This window comes from Trichogramma pretiosum, unplaced genomic scaffold (assembly GCF_000599845.2).
Source record: "Trichogramma pretiosum strain Unisexual culture from Peru unplaced genomic scaffold, Tpre_2.0 scaffold11, whole genome shotgun sequence".
Taxonomy (NCBI): Eukaryota; Metazoa; Arthropoda; class Insecta; order Hymenoptera; family Trichogrammatidae; genus Trichogramma; species Trichogramma pretiosum.
In genome coordinates, this window is record NW_019641702.1 from 1320550 (window position 1) to 1343022 (window position 22473).

At 42.6% G+C, this 22473-nt stretch overlaps 3 protein-coding genes across 3 annotated transcripts; all 3 read left to right on the plus strand.

Moving 5' to 3' along the window:
* Positions 1-817: 817 nt before the first annotated feature.
* LOC106653815 (insulinoma-associated protein 2-like) lies at positions 818-3503 on the plus strand. Its single transcript, XM_014373393.2, has one exon. It carries the CDS (start codon positions 1061-1063, stop codon positions 2450-2452), a length of 1392 nt encoding a protein of 463 aa, XP_014228879.1. The 5' UTR covers positions 818-1060; the 3' UTR covers positions 2453-3503.
* Positions 3504-16533: 13030 nt separating this feature from the next.
* Positions 16534-18367, plus strand: LOC106653865 (zinc finger protein OZF). Its single transcript, XM_014373460.2, has 3 exons — positions 16534-16703; positions 16774-16888; positions 16959-18367. The coding sequence occupies exons 1-3, from the start codon at positions 16678-16680 to the stop codon at positions 18234-18236; spliced, it is 1419 nt and encodes a 472-aa protein (XP_014228946.1). The 5' UTR covers positions 16534-16677; the 3' UTR covers positions 18237-18367.
* A 2700-nt stretch (positions 18368-21067) lies between these two features.
* LOC106653811 (intracellular protein transport protein USO1-like) lies at positions 21068-21992 on the plus strand. Its single transcript, XM_014373390.2, has 2 exons — positions 21068-21118; positions 21195-21992. Exons 1-2 carry the CDS (start codon positions 21068-21070, stop codon positions 21990-21992), a joined length of 849 nt encoding a protein of 282 aa, XP_014228876.2.
* Positions 21993-22473: the final 481 nt, after the last annotated feature.

Below are 22473 nucleotides of genomic sequence, written 5' to 3' on the forward strand. Positions count from 1 at the left end.
ATACTAACAATTTAATATTTGAAAACTTAGATATATACAGAAAAAGTAACAAAATCTTAGGGTGAAAATCGATGCTATAGGATCGAGAAGTTATCGCCTGCTCTGAGCGCGTATACTTTTCCAACTGTATCTCAGCACGAGCCAAGATGTTGCCAACGACACATGCGCGATCTTACCGCTGAGAGTGCGCGATTGACGAAGTTTTACATTCAAATATAAAACGAACATACACGAGCGAACAATATATCTATACATTTTCTCGAAAGAATTTCTCACCGAGCTCACGATGTATTGTTGCTTGCGCGTATCGCACGTCGACCTACATATAGCTCGCGAGTAGGTGTACGAAGAGAGGAAGATGTCGCGTTCTCGCGCGAGCCTCGAGCGACGCAATTGGCACGGCACAGCATCCTCTCGCGCCTCCATTTCTCGCATCTCTCCCTCCTCTCGGACATCTTTCGCCTCTCTCCGAGCTGCTCCGAGCCTACGTTATGCGTAGTCCTATACGTACGCGTTATATCCGGTCGCGCGAACCTTCGCACCGTCAGCGGGACTATGCCTTGTATACGGTACATACATAAACGAGATGCGATCGTATACGCAGCTGCGAAACTCGCACAACTCCACCCCCACGGTTGGGCGCCGCGATCCAACGGTAGTGGGGTTCTCGTGCAGAGACGCATCCCCCACTTTCTCTAAAGGCGGAGTCGCCGCCACCACCGCCGCCGCCGCTGCTTATTCTGTGATCGCAAAAACGGCCAGTCGCTGCGGACACGATTGGCACACGGCGTCTGGCCACCGCCGCAAGCGCACACACACATTCGCCACTGCTTTGACTTTCGCTATCGCTCTCTTATTCGTCGTGGCTCCCGCAGTTTCTCTCCACTCGAAGCTACACGAAGGTGCATCGTAACAGTCAGTTCGATTCTCGCGCGCTCCACGAGCGGAGGAGCCGACGAGTAGTAGACAGATCGTGTATTTTGACATTTTTCGTCACTGTTGTTGTTGTTGTTGTCGTCGTCGTTTGGCACGAGTGTAAAAAAAGTGTGGGTGCTGCAAGATGTTGCACAGTGCCCTGCCGCAGCGAACCTACCTGGCCGGCGTCCCGGGCCTGGGTTACCATCTCGGAGCTGCTGCGGCCGTCGCCAGTTACTTCGACGAGTTGCACCAGCAGCATCCCTACGTCACCGCGAGCGCCTATCACCATCAGCAGCAACAGCAGCAACAGCATCAGCAGCAGCAACAACATCAACTCGAGGAAGCTTACGCCTTTCAGCGGCTGAGCGAGCAGCGACTCTTGGCTTGGGATGCGCAGCAGCAGCAGCAGCAGCAACAACAGCAGCATCATCAGCCGCATCATCCGCTTCAGCATCAACAACACAAACGAGCCGAGACTCCGAGCCCGTTGGATCTGTCCGTCAAGAGCAGCTCGACGACGGAAAATGCGCCGGTCGTCGGGCCGGACGAGCCGATCGAGGTCGACGACGAGGAGGACCGTCGCAGCCGCGAGGAGGCCCGACTGCATCGATCCGCGGCCGGCTTCTACGACGACGATCAGGACAGCCAGCGCAGCTGCTCCTCGGTGGGTCTCTCGGTTTACCATCCGACGCCGCGCAAGCAGCTGCTGCTCTCGGCCAGCAGCAGTCCCCTGCAGAGCTGCCACTTGACCCCGTTGAGTCATCATTCGGGACAGACGCAGCCTCAGCAGCAGCAGCACGCGCCGATGACGCCACCGAGCACGCCGTCGCCGTCCAATCAACCCTACCACCATCCTCCGTCTCTGAAGCGCAAGGAGATCGGCGCTAGCGGTGGTAGCAGCGGCAGTAGCGTCACCCCGACGATCGGCGGCAGAGCGGAAAAATCGGCGGCGGCTGGTGGAGGACTGCGAGGCAAGAAGAAACACGTGCGCCGACTCAAGTTCGACGAGGACACGAGCAGTCCGGTCTCGGGCACGGTGATCCTCGGCCCGGACGAGGCCATCGTCACCGGCGACATCGATCCGGCCTTCAACATCGTCGAGGTCACCGAGGAGGCGCGCGCCGAGCTCGCCAAGATCGAGAACCGCCTCGGGCCCTACCAGTGCAAACTGTGCCGGCAGCTGCACGACGACGCCTTCCAGCTGGCCCAGCATCGCTGCTCGCGCATCGCCCACGTCGAGTACCGCTGCCCCGAGTGCGACAAGCGATTCTCCTGCCCGGCCAATCTGGCCTCGCACCGGAGATGGCACAAGCCGAGACCAGCCGCGGGCGGAGGAGGAGGAGCGGCATCGGCCACGGCTACCCAGGACGAGCTCGCCTGCAGCAAGTGCGAGGCCAAATTCGCCAAACAGTCGGCTCTGAAGAAGCACATGGCCCAGCAGCATCCCAACGAGCAGAACAACAACAACACGACGGAGCTCATGCAGGTCGACGCGACGAGCAAATTGGCCGCTCTCGATCACGAGATGGCCTGACGACAGACGGTCAGCAGCATGACGTTGGCTCGGCCGATGCCCATCAGGAGTCTGCCGTCGTCGAGCGCCGTTTACTGGAGATTCGGCCTCGATCTCATGTGAATGTCGACGCGCCGATTGGTATTTAGCTGCGTCCAAGCGTAACGTATTTTTATTTGTTTGTTCAATTATTCAGCAGCTAAGTATTTATCCATATATTGTATAGACTTTTAACTGCACCGTTATGTATCCGAAAGTATATTCTAGTCTGGTTTTCTCATTTATATTTAACTTGTTTGTTCGTTTGTTCATCATTATATATTTTGTATAATCACGCGCGCACCGAGGGGTTTGTTTTTCTTTTGTATCTCTCTTCTCGTAGTAATAATTGAATCGAGTAAGCGTCGTCGTGCATAGGCTCGCGGATCGTCGAATCGACGACGTTTTCTCGAGCTGCTAGAGTAATTCGAAGAATGAAAAAAAAACTAATCGCAATCTAGTCAAAGCTATTGCATTTTACCAGAAGCTCCGATCGTAATAAGAGTCCAGCTTAAGTTTGCCAAAAATGAAAAAGAAAACATAGAAAAAGGAAATAAAAATGATTAACGATATAGTATTAACTGTTTAAACGGCGTTATTGTAATAGGTAGAGCTTGCAAAGCAGCGCAGACGAGTTTTTGTAAATTTCGTGTATAAATTGTTCGAAGCGTAATGATACGAATCAGTATTTTAAATGTCCGGTATAATTCGGTTGTGTAAATGTTTGTAGATAGCAAAGAATAAAAAATCGGCACGGTATAGTTGTATATATTATAATTTAAAGAGTACGAAATAAGTTAACGCAGGGTATTTAATTTTACGTTCTCGATCTCGATAGTCTCTTTCGTCACGAAAAAATAAGAAAAAGAAAAATAAAATTTAGCCATAATGTTTGTGTGTGTGTACTCGATCTAGTCCCATATATATAATAGATCTCCGAAAAGTCGCTTTCGCACGTACAGTGACGCGTTGATTTTTTTCGCGCGCGATAAACTGGAGTGCGGCGTGACTCATGCAGCTAAACGATATCAAAGATATTTAAGAGAAAAAAAAACTATAAACAAATAAATGTATAGATATGATATTTGTAAATGTATATGTATCCAAAAGTTGCCATTTATGATTTTTCTAGTCACACGGTATTTTTGTTCTGGTCAATTGCCAAAAAAAAGGAAAACCAACCAAACTATTTCTCGTACACATTCCTCTTAGATAAGAATTTTAGTTTTTAATAATGAGTCTTTTTTTTCGTTTAATTTGTACTTTTTATTTTCATCCATTATCCCCGATGATTTGGCCCCGTTCAAGGGCGAGAATCATCACGCGAGTATTGTTCTAGTCAACTCCATATAAAACACTTGTAAGACCTGTAATTTAGTTACCAATTAAGCTTTAACCATATTTAGGCCAAGTTACGCAACAGAGCCCTGTTTAGTACTACATAGCATGTATATAGCAATTTTTATCGGAAAATTGAAAAGGGAAAGTTACCCTCTCTTTCTCGCGCGCTCTCTATCTCTATCTCTCTATCTCGGGGCGAAGTTCATTGAATTAGATTTCAACTGGCTTAGCTGCGATATAGGCAGGGAGCGCGGAGAGCTTCGTGTCAGACTGATTGAGCTTCTCGTTTTCACGACAGATATATAAACACACACCCGGCGAAGACCGAGTGACACGGACTATATGACTTTATTGTTTCACGGGTTAAATTGACATGCGATTGTCTTGTAAAAGCTAGAATAATCTCATTTGGTCGGTTTCATTGCATCAAACGTATAGATAAATGATATAGCCAAGCTTGCAAGAGCAATTACCTGATTAAAATTAAATGTCGCAAGACGCAAAGCGATGCACATCTCATCGAGTTTGATTAATTAATTTTATTGCGTTACTTCTGCGAGTGTGTGTTTATTTATCAAATGCGACACGTGAATCCGAATTTTGGGCTAATTGCAATTAATTTGTATATCATCGTTTTGTTTATATTTATGTAAGTTAATTTTTCATAAGCATTTTCTTGCGCACATAATTTGCCTGCATCTGTATTATACCAAACTATTTTTGGGAAAAAGCTCACAATTAGTCACGTAATGAAATACCGCATTATACGTATAAGTTTATCCCAAAATCGTTTTTAATCGATATATATTTATTTTGTATACACGTATCAAATAGAAGACATCAAAACGCATATAATAAGAAGGCAACAAAACTGGTATATATATAATATTATTATGTATAACCACGATTTCTAAATAAAACAGACATTAAAAGTACCACCCGCGCGCCACCCTATAGCTATATACTACTACACGCCAGGCATATGCCGTTCGCGTGCGCTAAGGGCGTTTGCGAATTTTTCAGACATTTTTCAAATCAAATAATCATAAAGTTTAGAGACGCACAATTCGATCAAAGAAAGTGAAAAAAAAACAACAAACGTATGGAGACATACACACGTTCGCACAGAATTGATACGAGAATAATAAACAAACTAAATGAAAAAATAATGAATAATCTGCGACACCGAAAAATTTTTATGTAAATATACCGTCGCATCGTTAATGCGATTATTGTAATTGATTATTTTGTAAAAAAAAAAAAAAAATGTGTAATATATAACTATTGAATCTGCGCTGCTTAATTTCAGTAGACGTAATTATAACGATAATGCGAAGGAATGAAGATTAAATCGTCGTCGAACTGTTAGACAATGAGTATTGCTATTGTCATATTAAGCATATTATAGATATTAAATGTGTATCAAGTGTCATAAAAGACAACGTTTACTTCAGAAATACATGATTATCAATAAAACTAAACTCACAATGTGTCTTCCTTTTTTTGTAACCACTCATACGTCACCCACAATTCCGATTTTCCTTTATTATTTCTTAGCAGCTTCGAAAGTTTAAGCTCGACCCGCGTGACGGGATCTTGTCTCTCTCTCTCTCTTCTTGTCCTCGTTGCCTTGAAGCACAAATCGTTTAATCCTATACCATATACCTAATACGCCGCGTACACTGCGCATTCCCGTAATACATCTAATTCCATCACAAAAGGAATCGCGCGGCATAACGCAAGAAAGATTAGATCCTTTCATACTCAAATAATAATTTCGAGCTTTTTTCGGTCCCGTAGCAGCACACCGCGTGTATACAAGTGCGCGAGGCGATTTTTCCAATGGGGCTTTGATGTCGTATCCCTGCAGCGTCGTCGCTCGACGAGCTTTTATCCGTTGCCGGGAAAGATGACGAGTACAAAGCTCTTATGCCAAGATTACGCCTTCGATTTCCACGTGTAAGCACAATATAGATATATCCGCGCGCGAAGTACGACGGAGTGTACTGACTTGCCATAGGACAATGCAGCCTATAAGAAGGATGACGTTTTTTCTTCTTCATCTTTTTTTTTCTTCTTCATTCATATAACTTTTTCGATGTGGAGGATTGGAGCCGTGCTGCTATTGTTGGTCAGCGACCATCAAGACCGATTGGATCGGGGTCAAGCTTCGACGTACGCAGCACGCATATACTACACATGTACGAGGTAAGAGAGTGCGAAAATTTCTTCTCTCCCTGTCGCTCGATCGACAAGAATGACAAAAAAATTCGATTTCAAAATCATCATCGAGCGTAGTAAATAAAGCTAAATTTTACAGATCGAGAGTAGATATATCTATGAGCATACGAGGCATGCTTTATACCTTCTTAGTGCTGTACAGGGATGAACCTACTACAAAGGCACATCTCACATGTGCTCACATGCATATATATACGCGCATGCATGGCACAGACTTACATACATGTACACACGCCTTTGGGAATCCACTTAGGGACAGCCTCGCGTAGTAGCAGCAGCAGCAGCAACAGCTCTTTTTACCCTATACGAGTCGCCTCCACGCGCGATATATCTACTTTCCGAGCTAAACTCTCGCGAGAATATAATATATCTATATAGGCGCTTATTCTTCTTCCACATTTTGCCGAGCGATTTTATGCAGCCTTAGAAAATCTTTTACTTTTCGGCTGTGTCCTCCCTCGTCGCCTCCCTTCTCTCGGGGCAATTTTTCAATTTTCTTTTACACTTTGTCGGCAAGAATAGCATTTTTCGCGCTCACGTTTATATCCTGGTGAGTCAAGTGCCACCAAGACGAGTAGTAGTTGCTCTATACGTTTTCTTTGACCGTTTTTGCTTTCTGCCTTATCCGATGTATGTATGTATGTGTGTGCGTCACATGTATATCGAACATTTTTCGGAGCTTGCGTGAAAAAGCGAGCGAAAAATGAATTACACGCACAAGGTGAACGAATTTTTTCACGAAATATCGTGTAGAGATATAAGATTGCACGCGAGAATTTCTCTTTTCTCAATCTTTCTCTCTTTCAATAGCAATTCAGTTTTACATTTAAAGCTCGTGTTTTTCTTGGGAAAATTCGCCACAAAAATCGAAGCGCATTAGCGCATCGATGACACTTGTAAAGTCCGTGTTGTAAAACACAGGCCACCGCGCGTTAACGCTTCGTTCGGGCCATGCAAACGGATTTAGCCCTATCGAAGAGCAAAGTTTATTCGGCTGTATAACTCTCGACGCGGAAGAAGTAGTACGAGGAGAAGGCGGAAAAAAAGTAAAGAGATACACTCGGAGCCAAAGCACAGAGTACAGAAGTGAGCGCGCGTGAATCAAGAACTAAACGTTTCTCTCGCCCTCCCGCCGCCAACGCGAATCGACGAGGGTGATGCTGAAGGAGGGTTCTCTGGTCGAGTTCTCTTTCTCTCTCTCTCTCTCTCTCTCTTTCTCCGGTAAACGGTGTAATTGTCTCTCACGAATGAGCTCTGTGCTGTGAGTCAGGAAGACCCTTCACCGGCAAACGCGTGTCTGTGTTTCTTTTTCCTTTTTTATTCTTTCGTGTTTTGTCATACGAGTATTTTCTTACCATGCACGTAGATATATGGGGTTTCTCGCTAGCCTTGGCTTTGTGTCGCGTTTTATTTTCGCTTAATTTTGCATCTACGGGTGTCCGAGGAAGCAATCGCGCAGGCGGCGGACTACGACGCACGACAGATTTTCGCGAGCTCTTGCGAAGCAACGACAAAAAAAGGAAGAAAGAGAAAAAAAGCATCGAGCCAAAAAAGCTCGAGTGCCATCCGAGGCGGAAAATTCTCAAGATTCCCAGGCCGTGTAGGGAGGAGAACGTGGTATACGTTATGTGCGCGTGGGCTGTACACGTACTGGAACTATAATACACTCAAGTAGGCGCCAGTGTATTACGGGGTCCTTGAAGCAATCAGTGAAAAAACGTCAACTACGCGCGTCCGTGTGTACGAGGCTATAAGAGGTAAAGAGAGAGAGAGAGAAGCTCGCGTCGCGTGCGTGACCTAAACACTTACCCGTTCTATATACATAATTCTAAGCCACGAAATGCATATTGTGTTACACACGTAGCGCACAAGTATACAGTACGCAAACACATTATATAGCTGCTTATGTAGCTCATTATAAATAGCGAAGGAAAAACATCTTATTTAAGATTTTCCAGCCGAGATTGAGAGCTTTGGGGTGTCGACAGTTATTGCTGTATCGATCTCTCGAAGGCCGTAATATAACATCGACGCGATGACGTGCCATATATACCTCGAAGGAATGCGATCGCTCAATTTACCTTGGCAGCTACTACGTGTGTATAAATGTGTAACAGCTCGGCGCGGCATAGAGTGCATCCATCAAAGCCAAGAGTGCAAAATACCAAACATCGCTGAACGCGGGTGGGTGGGGCGGGATATGATACGACGCGCACAAAAGGGACCGTACGAAGCTCGCGCGCGACCCGTACTACGCCGCAGCCGTATAATTGAAAAATACCTCAAGAATTTTGGCGTGATCGCGAGGCTGTGTACGCGCACGAGGGCGGAGAGAGAGAAAAATTCCAGGCGTATATAATTTATAACTTCATCGAGCAGTGCGGAGCGAATGGGAAAAGAGAGTGAGAGAAAAAAATCTCATAATTTGCCCGAAATTCAATGAATCGAAAGGCACACAGATACGAATACACGGTGAGCTTTCGTAGATAATCCCGATCCTATACATTCGCCCGGTACATCTATATAATGCGATGAAAGAAGCTGCTCTCTTTCTTTATCTCGGTGTATACGTAAGGAGAGCGAGAAAGAGAAAAAAGGGCTCGGTGCTCACGGGACTGTAATTACTCGGCATCCATGAAGCAGCAGCATGATTCAAAGGAGCCGAGCCATGCGCGACATAACGACGAGGACGACGAGGTCGGGGCTTGCGCGCGCCTATCGGCGAATCATCGTCATCATCTTATTCACGATGCTACAGCATAGGTAGCGCATATAAAGTCTAATTCACACGCTAATCTTTTAGAGAATGGCCCCCGAGTCTTTCTCTCAATGAAGTGGATATATACGCATAACGATGACTACTGCGATATTCGAACATTATGTACATACAACTCATAGCGGAGCACAATAGGGGGGGATCGTTGGAGTATATTATATTATATATACACAGGCTGCTATACTACTGCTGCTGCTGCTGCTGCTGCTGCTGCTGCTGCTCTGCGCAAGGCGTTGGTGCGTACAAATACACATGCTGACTGCCCACCCGACTACATATACCTATGCCTTGTCTCGGTCTCTTGCTTTTTTGCTGCTACTGTTCCTATGCGGTGCTCTGCTTCGCCGAATTAATTTGTGTTGCGGTTGATTATAACGTGGGCTGTGCGCATTGCACACATATAGACACACACACATGTGACGATTGTTATCGCTGAATAAGTTACTGCGAAAATTACATGGGCGCGTCGCGCGCGTTTGCTTTTGTACCCATATTGTGTATATCGCACATACACATCGCATTAGAAAGATTTTCAATCTATGCAATCGCACGCGCGCTCCTACGCAGGAGGGGGTGCAAGTAAAAGATGCACTTTTTTATATTATATTCTCCTCTATTGTCCGCGCCTTCTTTTTTATCGCTCTCTCTCTCTCTCTCTCTTTCTCTTACGGCGAATCCAACGAATTCGGAAAATTTCTCGCATAAACACGCGCGCGCGTAACATAATGCGCGCTTCGATAATACCCCGCGCAAATATCACGTATAAAAGCATTTTTTATAATAATACATATAGAGAGAGCCCGTATTGCAGGGGGTGTGGAGCAGAGAGAGAGAAAGAGAGAAGAAGGAAAAAACGAGGAAAGAGGGCAGTGAGCGAGCGAGTGGTCAGTTGTATTTGGAATCGTGCGGATTTGAAAATGCGCTCACACGCGGACTTTACGGAGGCAAATATTTACTTTGATCACGAGCGCAAGAAGTTTTCTTCTTCGATACGTATGGATGTACGGGTCGTCGCCCGTGTGTGAGCACATAAGTGAGAGAGGGAGGAGATAACGTTGCTTTTTTTTCGTATTGGTCAGGCGTTGGTCACTTTTTCAAGTGGCGCGCGCGCGGGCGCGTGTCCGAATATATATACGATGGTAAAAGGTTTCGCAAGAAAATGAATATTCGCGCGAGGAAGATAAAAAAAAAGGTACTCGCATCAAACTCGAGGGTGGCGGCGACTTCTTCTCAAAGCGTTACAAATTCATAATAATTCCTTTTCTCGATGGTGAAAAAAAAAAGAAAAGAAAAACAAGTTGGTGCCCGAGCTTTATCGTCGTCGTCGTCGTCGTCGTGGAAAATGTACAAGTCGTGTAAAGCTCGCGGTCGCAGCCTCTTTTCCCATGAATACACGTATGTACGCATCGACAAATGTTTGCATACATATCAATTTTCGCTCCTCTCGTTCTTGGGGGGCAAAAGAGCAGCAGTAGTAGCAGCAGCAGCAGCAGTACATACGCGTAATAAAGTTAGTTTCCGCTCAGCTGGTCAACGGCGTCGTATAATGTACATAGCACACTCGCGCGCGCGCGCGCCTAGCCTTGTGTCCATTGTCAAAGGAAAACCGCACGCACGCTCACGCCTACGCACTCTCTCGCTTCGCCCGTGAATACACACACACACACACACTCACGCAAAGCTTTCACGTGTGTAATATATAAGAACGAGGCAAGGAAATGTCCAGTTTGCTTCTAATGATGCGACCCCGCAGAGCACGCGGCGGCGCTCGCTCGGCCGCGCACCTGTCTTTGCTCCGACCCAACGCGACGACACCACCCCTTCTCCTTATTCCAGAATTCATATGTACCTATGTTGCGTATTATATTAATTTAGGCGCAATTATATTTTCCCGGTTAACATGTGGCCGGTGGGCCACACATTTTTCGAAGTAGCCCGTGCGATTGGCTAAACCGTGATTGAAGCGATATACAACGAACGATCGATTGTCACGGATGATGTTATTCTTCGTACGACGAGTATAACGATTAACAATTTTTATGCAATAATAATTCATCGATCCCAGGAGCGACGCGTGCTGCTGCTGCCGAGACTGGCGTTGCTCTCGTAAAAATCGGTCAGCGAGACGAGCGAGGGCGTCGATATCGCGGCGATGCGCTCGCGATCGCTCGCCGAGTAACAGGGACTCCTGAAATCCTCGAAGACTCGCTGTCGCTGATCGCGACCGCTTCTCTTGCTCGTTGGACGCTGTAAAAAAAAGGAGAGCAAGCGCGTCACAATTCCAATGCACGACGAAATACGTCAGCTGCGAAGTTTCGAACGCGTCTTACCCTACGCCTCACTACTCGTCGGCCAACGGAACTCGATCGATCTTTGGCTTTGCGCTCGCAGACGATCAGCTCGTCGGTGAATTTGCGCACGGCCGACTCGACTCGGCGGCAAAGCAGTTCCTCGTCCTTGCCGCTGTTGGAGCTCGCGTACAGGTCTTCGCTCGACGACATCGTCGTCGAGGTAAGCTTGCGTTGTTGCGTCGTTCGCCGCTGCTGTAGACGCCGCGAGCGCGAGTAGTAGTCGGGAAAGATGCCGGAGTCGTTCGAACTGCTGCATCTCGTGTCCTTTTTCCTCGAGCTTTTGTCTGCGAAATCAATGCCTCGACATTTATGTCTTGTGCAAAAGGTACTTGCATCGTATTCGTAGAATTACCATCGCCGTGGACGCTCAAACGACTCTGCAAACGTCTCAGACGCTTTTCCAGCCGCTGGTAATTTCTCTTCATGCAGCAGTGCTTGCAATATTTCCTCGAGCCGTCGTGCTTGGCGGCGTCGCATGCGCAGCCACTGGTCGGAGTCTCCCTCGCCGTCGTCGAGTACGAGTCCTTCTCGCTGGTCGACAGGTACCTCGCCGAGTCCTCGTCCGCGGCTATGTCCTCGTCTATTCGCTTCTTCACGCTGTCGAGTATGCGGCGCTGATCGAGCTCCGAGGCCTTTTGCGCCTCTCTGCTGCGCATCGTTTCTTTCATCTCGGTAATGTAATTCTGCAGGAGGGCTCTTTTCATCGTCGACACTCCTCCCTCCGCGACGATCAGCCTCGGCGTCGACGCGCTGTCCCCGTGTCTGCGAGCGAGCAGACCGCCGTAGCAGCGGCTCTCCCCGAAGCTCTGGCAGCATTTGGAGGAATCCTCTTTGCCGCGTTGAATTCGGTCGGGCAGACGACGGCCCACCGGACACGACCTCAACGAAAAACGCGATCGGTCGCGATTGGGCATCGAGAGTCTCGGCTGCGTCGACGACAATGAAATGCATGTTAAAAAGCTCGATCGTGCTTTCGTTCATTCTCTCACCTTGAATGATTCGCTGTGGAATAGGACAACTGGACGATTTAATTTATTCGTTCTCGTACTAGCAGTAGGGTTCGACGATTCGCGAGCTAAATTATTTTCGCCGTTAACCAGATGTTCCAAGGCCGCCTTCGATGACGTCTTTTTTATCGAACAATCAAAGCTTACGGTTGCTCGGAAATCTAATTTTGAATTGTGAGAAGCTTTGAGAAATTCCGTACTTTTCGAGCACTGAATGCTCTTGTCGATGTATTTCTGTTGTGAGGTCGACGATGCAACTAGGTTATTCGCCGCTTTAACGGATTTATGCAAAATTGTTCTGAAACACATTGAATTCAATGTTATTCTCGCTCCCTTATTCTGGATCAAGCATGTCACACAAACTTTTGCTCATAATGTCCAATGTAGGTCTTGAGTTTCGTCAATAGCGAAGCCATATCGACGTAGGCGACGTTTTGCATGAGACAGTCGGCGCTACGATGATTCATCGATCGGCCAGCGTAAAATAGACTCTGATTATTTGTCAATTTTATCGAAATCGTGGTGAGTGGATTCTCGACAGTGGGCAATCTGCGACTGCTTCGTAGATATTTCCTTGCGAAGACTTGATACCAAAGCTTGAGCTGGCTCGATAAGGACGATACGTTGCAGGAAGAAGCGATTAGGGCGAAAATCGAGGACGAGACCCCCGAAGGACGTTCGAGTTTCGTCTTGACACTGTTGAGTATGCGAAACTATAACCTTAAAAGCTCGTCTTTACCTTTTTGGAACGATAGCTTACGTTTTTAACACGAGCAACTTGTGATCGTTCGAAGGACGATTTTCCAAATCGGTAAGGCAGAATATGAGGGCAATGGAATTTAAGATACGTTTCGATATCTTGCTCTTGGCTCTGTAATGTTGTCCGCAGTTGTAAACGTGCCACCAGCGCTCTATCTTGACCGTCGCCGTGTCGCGCAATAATTGCGTTCTCCGAAGGCAGGCGAATTTTTCGTTGCGCGGTTTTATCGTCGATCTTTTTGGCATCATGGCGATATGAGTATTGGAAATTTGATGAATTTTATGCTGGCGACTGGATAATTTATTCGCAAAAACGGTAGAAGGTTAAGTTTGGTCGTACGAAATTGCACCGGAGCTAATAATCATGTCGAAGACAATAACGAAAATAACCTTCTGCAAATTAATTTAAACATGTTGCTCAGTGTTATAAATTTGACATCTAGCTTACAAAGGACTGAACTTTTTTCAGCTCAATATTATTAGAATAAAAATATTACCTTGTGTGAATTAAAAACATTTCAACACCAATAAATATCCTAACAGTAACTATTGACATCCTCGGTTTGATTATCTAAACTAATACCTCGAAAGTATTTTGCTACATGTGAATATTTTATAGCACGAGTCATATTATAAATATATTCAAGGTTTTTAAAAATCAGATTCCACAATAAACAATCATAAGAAGCTTCTGCCGAACGCACTCAATGCATACAGCACGTGCGAAATCAAAACATTGACAAAAATGTTCGCTTACACTCAAGTTCCGAATTTCCTCAACACTACTGTCGCTGTGTTTATCCACGCGTATTTCATAATTCTCACGAGCAGCGGATTCTTTATCCGGATATTGAACATCCGTTAATTTCTGCCGAGATCTGCTCACTGACACGAGCACATAATTAGATGCAAACATTGCTTTGCTCAAAATTTTGGAAGCCTACTTTTGAATTTGACAGATTGTCTGATCGATGCATCCAGCCCAAACATACGCATTGTTATCCAAGGTCGGCAATTTTGCGCCGAGCAGATTTTATTTGACAATTGTGAAAGCTTGAAAAAAACGATAATCGAGAGTAGGGTTAGAATCGGTATAAAAGAGTCGAGGAGTTTTTGGGAAAGCACAGTTAGCAGCCTAACAGCATCTAAGCAACATGTTCACCAAAGTATTGATTGTCTGCCTTTTGGGCGCAACTTTGGTTGCAGTAAGTATTTGGCTTTACTCAATTGCGCAAAGCAAAAATATCAAATAATAATTAAATTCACATTGAAAATTCACAGGCCAGCGAGCAAGAAGTCCCGAAAGCAGGTCTGAGGGAGAAATTCGGCAATCTGATCCATCAAGCTCACGAAAAACTGCACGGACGTCTGAGCGCAAACCAGGGAGCCCTTTCGGGAATCGCCGGCAAAATCCGCGAGCAGAGAATCAAACTGGTGGAATTCGCCAAGGAAAAATTGGTCGTTCTGAAGCAGCGCTACGAAGTTCTCAAGGAGAAGCTCCAGAGCAATGTCAACCAGGAAGCGATCCGCGCCCGCATCCAGGAAGTCCAGGCCAAAGGCAGAGACATCCTCTCCCTCATCCGTGCCCGTGCCGCTGAACTCAAGCTGAAGATCAAGGAAGCCATCAAGAACAGGAGCCAACCCCAACATGTTGAGGCCCTCCAAGAGGAGCTCGTCAAAGTCGAAGAAGTCGAATCGATCGCCGTTCAGTACAGCAACGAAGTAGTCCACTACTCGGCCGTTAGTGACAAAATCAGTCAGATCCTGAGCAGCATCCACGAGAAATTCCACGAAGTTGTGGCCAACAACAAGGACAAAATCGCACCGATCGTCGAGAAGGTCCGCGAGGAGGCCAAGAAGATCTTTGAAGCCGCCAAAGTCAAGGCCGCCGAACTCAGGGAGAAATTGGCTGCCCTCAAGGAGAAGCTTTTGAGCGAAGAGAACAAAGCCGCCGTCAAAGCCAAAATTGAGGAACTCAAGGTCAAAGGACAAGAATTGGTCGAGAAAGTGAAGGCTCAGCTCGAAGAGCTCAGACAGAAGGTCAAGGAGCACATCGCTAAATACGATAAACAACAATAATCTGTTTAGCTTAGTTTTTTTACATTAATTTCTATCGTTTTATGCAACTCAATGTACATATAGTTGTAAATAAAGTATATTAATTATCAGCAGCATAAACATCGGCATTTTTTAAATTATGAAATGTATGATACCGCAGTGCTTGTATGATTTCAATGTATTGAAAGATTCTGGTATCGTTTAGCCCCTGCAATAGCCTTGATGCAACCGTAAATCTTACAGCTTCAAGTATTCTTTTGCTGTTTGACTAAACCATAAATTCTAGATGCACTTACTTATATTTTAAATAAAGTTGCCTCAAGATATTTATTTATTAAAAAGTGATGGACCCTATAGTAAAGCCTCTTGAAATGATTCATGATTGGTCGAGTTATTTTTGTCTTGAGCTGAAATAAGATAAAAAATTACTATAAACTTAAAAAGTTCAACACTTTATTCAATCAAGAATTTGTTTCATAGTTTTAAAAAAATGTAAGGAAGGATTAGATTTTTTTCTTAAGATTTCTTCACACGATGAAATAATATTGGAAGAAATTATGATAGTATTGTAAATGAAAGAATTCAATTAGTCTTCTGAACGAGTACATTAAATTTTATTTATTTGTTAAGTTGTAATACGTGATCAATATCATTGGGCATCTTATTGATTGGGATTTTTAAACTAATCTTTAGAATAGTTGATTTTAAGCATTTGTCACGTGAATATGACATCATTATGCTTCGCTTTCATGTTAATTTGTGACTACATATGTTGAGGAATGTCTTTTCATAAATACCGCATAGGTAAATGATACTTGTATGCAGCACAGATATGTGAATTTAACGTAGTCCTTACTGTAGAATTTCTTTCTGCATGCATCACATACATGTGTGCAACTATTGTGCACCGCATCAATGTGGGTATGGATATAATTATTTTTCATACCAGCAGCCCAAATATACTATCCTGGCACTGTGCGAAGCGGAAAGAGAGATTTTCGGGCCCCTAGGTATGAAAAATAACATACGGGCCGAAGCCCCCGAAAAAAGAAAGCCTCAGAGCACGTGTTGATCAGGATTTTTCTGTTTTTCGCGACCTAGAGCAGTAATATACTATCTTATCTCTTTCATCTGCGCCGGTGATACCACGATGCAAGGATTCAACATGCCTCTAGGGATAATATTTTAGTTTGAAAGCATTTCCACAAATATCACATGCATGTGTGACACCGTCATGCACCATCTGAGTTGAAAAAGGTTTATTGCTTAAAAATGTTATAATGATTCTCATTTATTTAAGTTGCATTTTATGATAGCCAAAAATAGACTGGGGTTTCGAGCCATTAAAACCGTATATTTTGTGTAAAGCTGTGTAAAATGTTGTGCAGATTACATTATGTATCTAGACTATCTAGAGCGTAGAGCTATTCGATGGTAGAGAGGGAAAGTATCGTCGAATGAGCTATCACAATCACAGGGTCACCTCGCTAACATACAAGTATAGTCTCATGGTGTACACAGTTGCTGGCAAGGAGCTCCTGCAGTAGTGTGTTTCTGTGTTTACAAATTCGTGAATTCGAGGTACAGAGCTGGCTTCTTAAAGTGTTTAACCTCAAACATTTTTTTAGTGTATTTCATGAAAATTAACAGTGAATAAATATAATCAAATGAGTGATGGAAAGCCGAGAAAATACAATAAGGTATACAATTTTTTTGCACGACAAAGTATTTTTTAAAGCGTTCGCTTTATCGAACTCGATTGTTTTTTAGGTTTAAGAAAGAACCGCATGATACTAAGCCAGATGTAGGCGACGATCATATTTTCGATTCAGCTGACTTTAGCGAAGCCAAAAACTTTGACGCATTTTCGTTTTATGAATCATCAGTGAGTTTAATGATTTAAATTATTTTCTGTCTTTTTAGCATCAAAAAGTATATTACAATTTTAATTATAGGCTAATCTCGCGAATGCAGCTAAGGAATTACACGAAAAATTAGACGAAAAAATATTAGTAGATTTTGAGTGCAAAGATGTTAAACTTGAACCAACGTTTCTTTCTACAAACTTCAACAAAATTGAGAGTCAAAGTTATCTACCTATTGTGAAAGTAGATAACGAAAATTCGATTAATCACATGAATGAAAAAAGGCTAATAATTTTGATTAAAAAAGATTTCGATTATTATAATCACTGTCTATTTCAAGTAAATTTGCAATTAAAAATTACCGATTATAAGGAGGTTAAAATATTCAGAAAAACTTCTCACTCCAAATTATCTAATAAGTTCAAAGTATGTCAAAAAACTTTCAAAAGAAAAGTGAATTTAAAAAGACACACCACTAAGACACACAATCAGATCAAACTTTTCGAGTGCTTTATTTGTCGCAAATCATTTGGATACAAAGGTGATCTCAACAAACATATAACGATAGTACATGATCGTAGCAAACCTTTCGAGTGTGAGATTTGTCATAAATCATTTGGACAGAAAGTAAACCTCAAAAGGCACGCCAATGCAGTACATAATGGCAGCAAACCTTTTGAATGTAACTTTTGTCACAAATCATTTGGACAAAAATGTACCCTCAACAAACACATAAGTGCAGTTCATGATCAGATTAAACCTTTCGAATGTGAGATTTGTCATAAATCATTTGGACAGAAAGAAAACCTCAAAATTCACATATATGTGGTACATGATCGTAGCAAACCTTTCGAGTGTGAAACTTGTCATAAATCATTTGGACAAAAAAGTCACTTTAAAACTCACGAAATGATAGTGCATGATCGAAAAAAACTCTTTGAATGTGAAATTTGTTATAAATCATTTGGACTGAAAAGTACTCTGAAATCTCATGCAAATGTACATCATCATAAGCAACCCTTTCAATGTGACATTTGTAATAAATCATTTCAACGTGAGGGGCACCTCACAACTCATATAAATGCAGTTCACAATCGAAGCAAACCCTTCAAGTGTAACATTTGTCGCCAATCATTTGGATACAAAAGTGTCCTCAAAACTCACATAATTTCAGTACATGATCGGAGCAAACCTTTTAAGTGTGATAATTGTGACAAATCATTTGGCCGCAAGAGTGAGCTACATGAAAATATAAATTCAGTACACGATAAGAGCAAATTATTTGAATGTGAGATTTGTCAGAAATCATTTGTACAAAAAATTCACCTAAAACGTCACACACAATCGAAGCAATCCTTAGGAGCATGAGATTTTTCTGGAGCTAATTGGACGCAATCAAGACTCTTACAATTGCACGAGTATGCTATAAAATTTTAGAAAATCTTCCATATAAGTATTATTCAATTGTGTAAATAATAATTAACTTTATCAAACCTTTATTAATTTTGTTGTTATTGTGAAAAATCGTATACTCTCTTAATTATATTTACTAGAATATAAAAAAATGTTCCCAATTACCAACTTAACTTCCTATCCGTATGCCGTTAAAAAATTCTTGTCTTAAACAAGAATTATTCCTACATTTGGTCCGTAGACGTTTTTAACCAATTTTCGTAAACGCAGAAATTTTTAACAACATCAATAGTCGATAAAAAGCTCTGTGAGTAATAAAAATTTAGCCTATGCGCTGCAGGGCTTTTGAGTACCCAATCATTGAACGAAAATACTTTATAACGATTGCTCGATTCTGAACTGTCTATATAAAGTCCCATTATAAAAAATGAAATATCATTTTCTTTTAATTTGTCGCAACTTCACTTATATCCTGTTGAATTCAAACTTGAATATAGAAATTATCAAATTTTCAAGAAAAAGTTCTTTGCTACTGTATGGACCGCGAGTTTTTCTGCTTTTTTTTCAATTTGAGCTAATTTTAAAACATTCGCATGGTTTTTACTCGGCATTGAAGTAGTTTTCAGAATATTCAACGTTGTAGTCAACGTTTATTACGTAATAGGAGCTGTTGAACTTCAATTTTAGATTAAAAAATATCGTCTTCTCTTTCGTTTTGTCTGATAAAATGCAAGTATTTAAATTAATTAACGAGCCATCATAAATTTCGGTAATACGACATAAATGTCGGTTCATTTGCTCCTTGATTATTATTTCACAACAAAGAATTGGTGAATACATTGGGGAGTACAAAATTGGATAGATCAGCGGCACGAACCAATATAAATACATCGACTTTATTCAGCAAAAGTTTCACCACAGCTAATTGCAGTGGTGTCCGGCCCAACTTGTGCTGTGCGTCGATTTGCACCAGTTGATTGACTTCGTCATTGATCTTGAAGAACAGCAGCTCTGTTAAGTCTTCATCGTCGTTTCTTTCGCAAATGTTAATCCCTCTGTCGTCTTCTTGTCGTTCAATTTAGATCGGTACCTTTTCTGAGCAACAATTAAACACTTCTTTTTTGATGTAGTCCACAGCCAAGTGCAGTTGCAGATAAAAGAAGCTCATGTCTGAATCTTAAAGGAAACAATTTGGATTCTGCCTTGCTCGAGGAATTTTTCGACAACGTCGTAATAGCCAGACATGCAGGCCACGTAAATATTTGTGAAGGCTGGCTCGTTGGTGCAATTAATATCCATCAATCTGTTGTACATTTTAAAAAACTCATCTACGTAGTAGAATTTCTTCTTAATAACTATTCGATGTACTGGCGTGGTACGACGTAATAGTGGCTTATCGTCTTCATCAACGTTGGGCTAGTCCTTGTAATCGGCGTGACTAACGAACTTAATAATTCGTTTTCTTGTACAACAACTTATGGAACCCGATAGTCAACACTAAATTTCTTTGACCCGGAAAATGTTTCGGAAATCTGGAAGTTCAACCTTCCAAGAACAAATCCAATGATTTCCAAACGGAGAAAGATTGGAGCCTTAGATTTTTAAATTGATTTTTTTCAAAAGAGTTTCAATTTTTTCAAAATGCCTTCGCCAAAGTTGTCTGTAGATTCGAAATCGTTGCTTACCCTATACTTTTCTTTTTGTTGTGCATACAACAAAATTCCTAGTTGGTATGCTGACCAAAATGTTGAACTACCGCAACAAAGAGCTATAGTTGGCTTCATAACTAATTTGGCACAACATTATATTACTCAAATTGTTTTTCAATTATCTATCACCAAAAGAATAAGAAAACAACGAATATTTTTTAAACTAAGAGCGTAATGTTATGTCGTGTCAAATTAATTGCAGCGTTAATCAAATAACATTATGAAACTAAAAATTTTAGTTGGCACTATAAAAATGCTGTTTTGTTATAGCAACTAAGAATTTTGTTGTGTGCACTGAGATCTTTTTCCGTATGGTAGGTGCTTAATATTATTTGATTTAAATTATTTCAAACATTGAGAAATATTGGAACTATTCTCCATATTTTTTATTGATACACTCATTTTTAAACAAGAAACGTTAGAGCGAGAAGTTGAGAAAAAACTTCTGACAAATGTTTGAATTTAAATTTATTATTTTGAAAAAAATGTCTATTACTTTATTAGTATTTTATGCATGAAATAGAAACATTCCAATTTTTAGGAGGAAACTCTTTGCCGATGTACTGGCAGCGATTTTTCGTTTTGTTTGCAGGGATCAATTTGTACTCGTATCATATCTTAACATGAAAAAGTATACAGCACGTGCGAAATCAAAACATTGAAAAGATCTTCGCTTACTTTTAAAGTTTCGAACTTCCGCAACACTACTGTCGCTGTGTTTATCCACGCGTATTTCATAATTCTCACGAGCAGCGGATTCTTTATCCGGATATTGAACATGCGTTAATTTCTGCCGAGATCTGCTCACTGACACGAGCACATAATTAGATGCAAACATTGCTTTGCTCAATATTTTGGAAGCCTACTTTTGAATTTGACAGATTGTCTGATCGATGCATCCAGCCCAAACATACGCATTGTTATCCAAGGTCGGCAATTTTGCGCCGAGCAGATTTTATTTGACAATTGTGAAAGCTTGAAAAAAAACGATAATCGAGAGTAGGGTTAGAATCAGTATAAAAGAGTCGAGGAGATTTTGAGAGAGCACAGTTAGCAGCCTAACAGCATCTAAACAACATGTTCACCAAAGTATTGATTGTCTGCCTTTTGGGCGCAACTTTGGTTGCAGTAAGTATTTGGCTTTACTCAATTGCGCAAAGCAAAAATATCAAATAATAATTAAATTCACATTGAAAATTCACAGGCCAGCGAGCAAGAAGTCCCGGAAGCAGGTCTGAGGGAGAAATTCGGCAATCTGATCCATCAAGCTCACGAAAAACTGCACGGACGTCTGAGCGCAAACCAGGGAGCCCTTTCGGGAATTGCCGGCAAAATCCGCGAGCAGAGAATCAAACTGGTGGAATTCGCCAAGGAAAAATTGGTCGTTCTGAAGCAGCGCTACGAAGTTCTCAAGGAGAAGCTCCAGAGCAATGTCAACCAGGAAGCGATCCGCGCCCGCATCCAGGAAGTCCAGGCCAAAGGCAGAGACATCCTCTCCCTCATCCGTGCCCGTGCCGCTGAACTCAAGCTGAAGATCAAGGAAGCCATCAAGAACAGGAGCCAACCCCAACATGTTGAGGCCCTCCAAGAGGAGCTCGTCAAAGTCGAAGAAGTCGAATCGATCGCCGTTCAGTACAGCAACGAAGTAGTCCACTACTCGGCCGTTGGTGACAAAATCAGTCAGATCCTGAGCAGCATCCACGAGAAATTCCACGAAGTTGTGGCCAACAACAAGGACAAAATCGCACCGATCGTCGAGAAGGTCCGCGAGGAGGCCAAGAAGATCTTCGAAGCCGCCAAAGTCAAGGCCGCCGAACTCAGAGAGAAATTGGCTGCCCTCAAGGAGAAGCTTTTGAGCGAAGAGAACAAAGCCGCCGTCAAAGCCAAAATTGAGGAACTCAAGGTCAAAGGACAAGAATTGGTCGAGAAAGTGAAGGCTCAGCTCGAAGAGCTCAGGCAGAAGGTCAAGGAGCACATCGCTAAATACGATAAACAACAATAATCCGTTTAGCTTAGTTTTTTTACATCAATTTTTATCATTTTATGCAACTCAATGTACATATAGTTGTAAATAAAGTATATTAATTATCAGCAGCATAAACATTAGTATTGTAATTATTCTCAAGAGTTGAACAAAAAGTATACCGTCGATTCTAGTACTGACCATTAGCTCTATATTTGCAACTAGTACTCTTTACTTCTTAAGGCTGCCTGTGGATAAAGACATGATCATAAGCATATTATTTTCTGAAAATATTTTTACATTTGAACATTGTAGAACTTTCCAAAAATCTAAATTTTATTCGTTGATTGTTGATAATTTTATTATGAGGCACTATTTTTGGTGCAGGATATTATAAAAACCGTCGTTCTACTACATCGTAGCAAACCCTCATTTCGCGAACGTCAAGAACCAATTATTATTCAGCTGCCTCACGGTATATATATTTGCGGCCTTTATGAAGTTTATTATCGCAGAACTT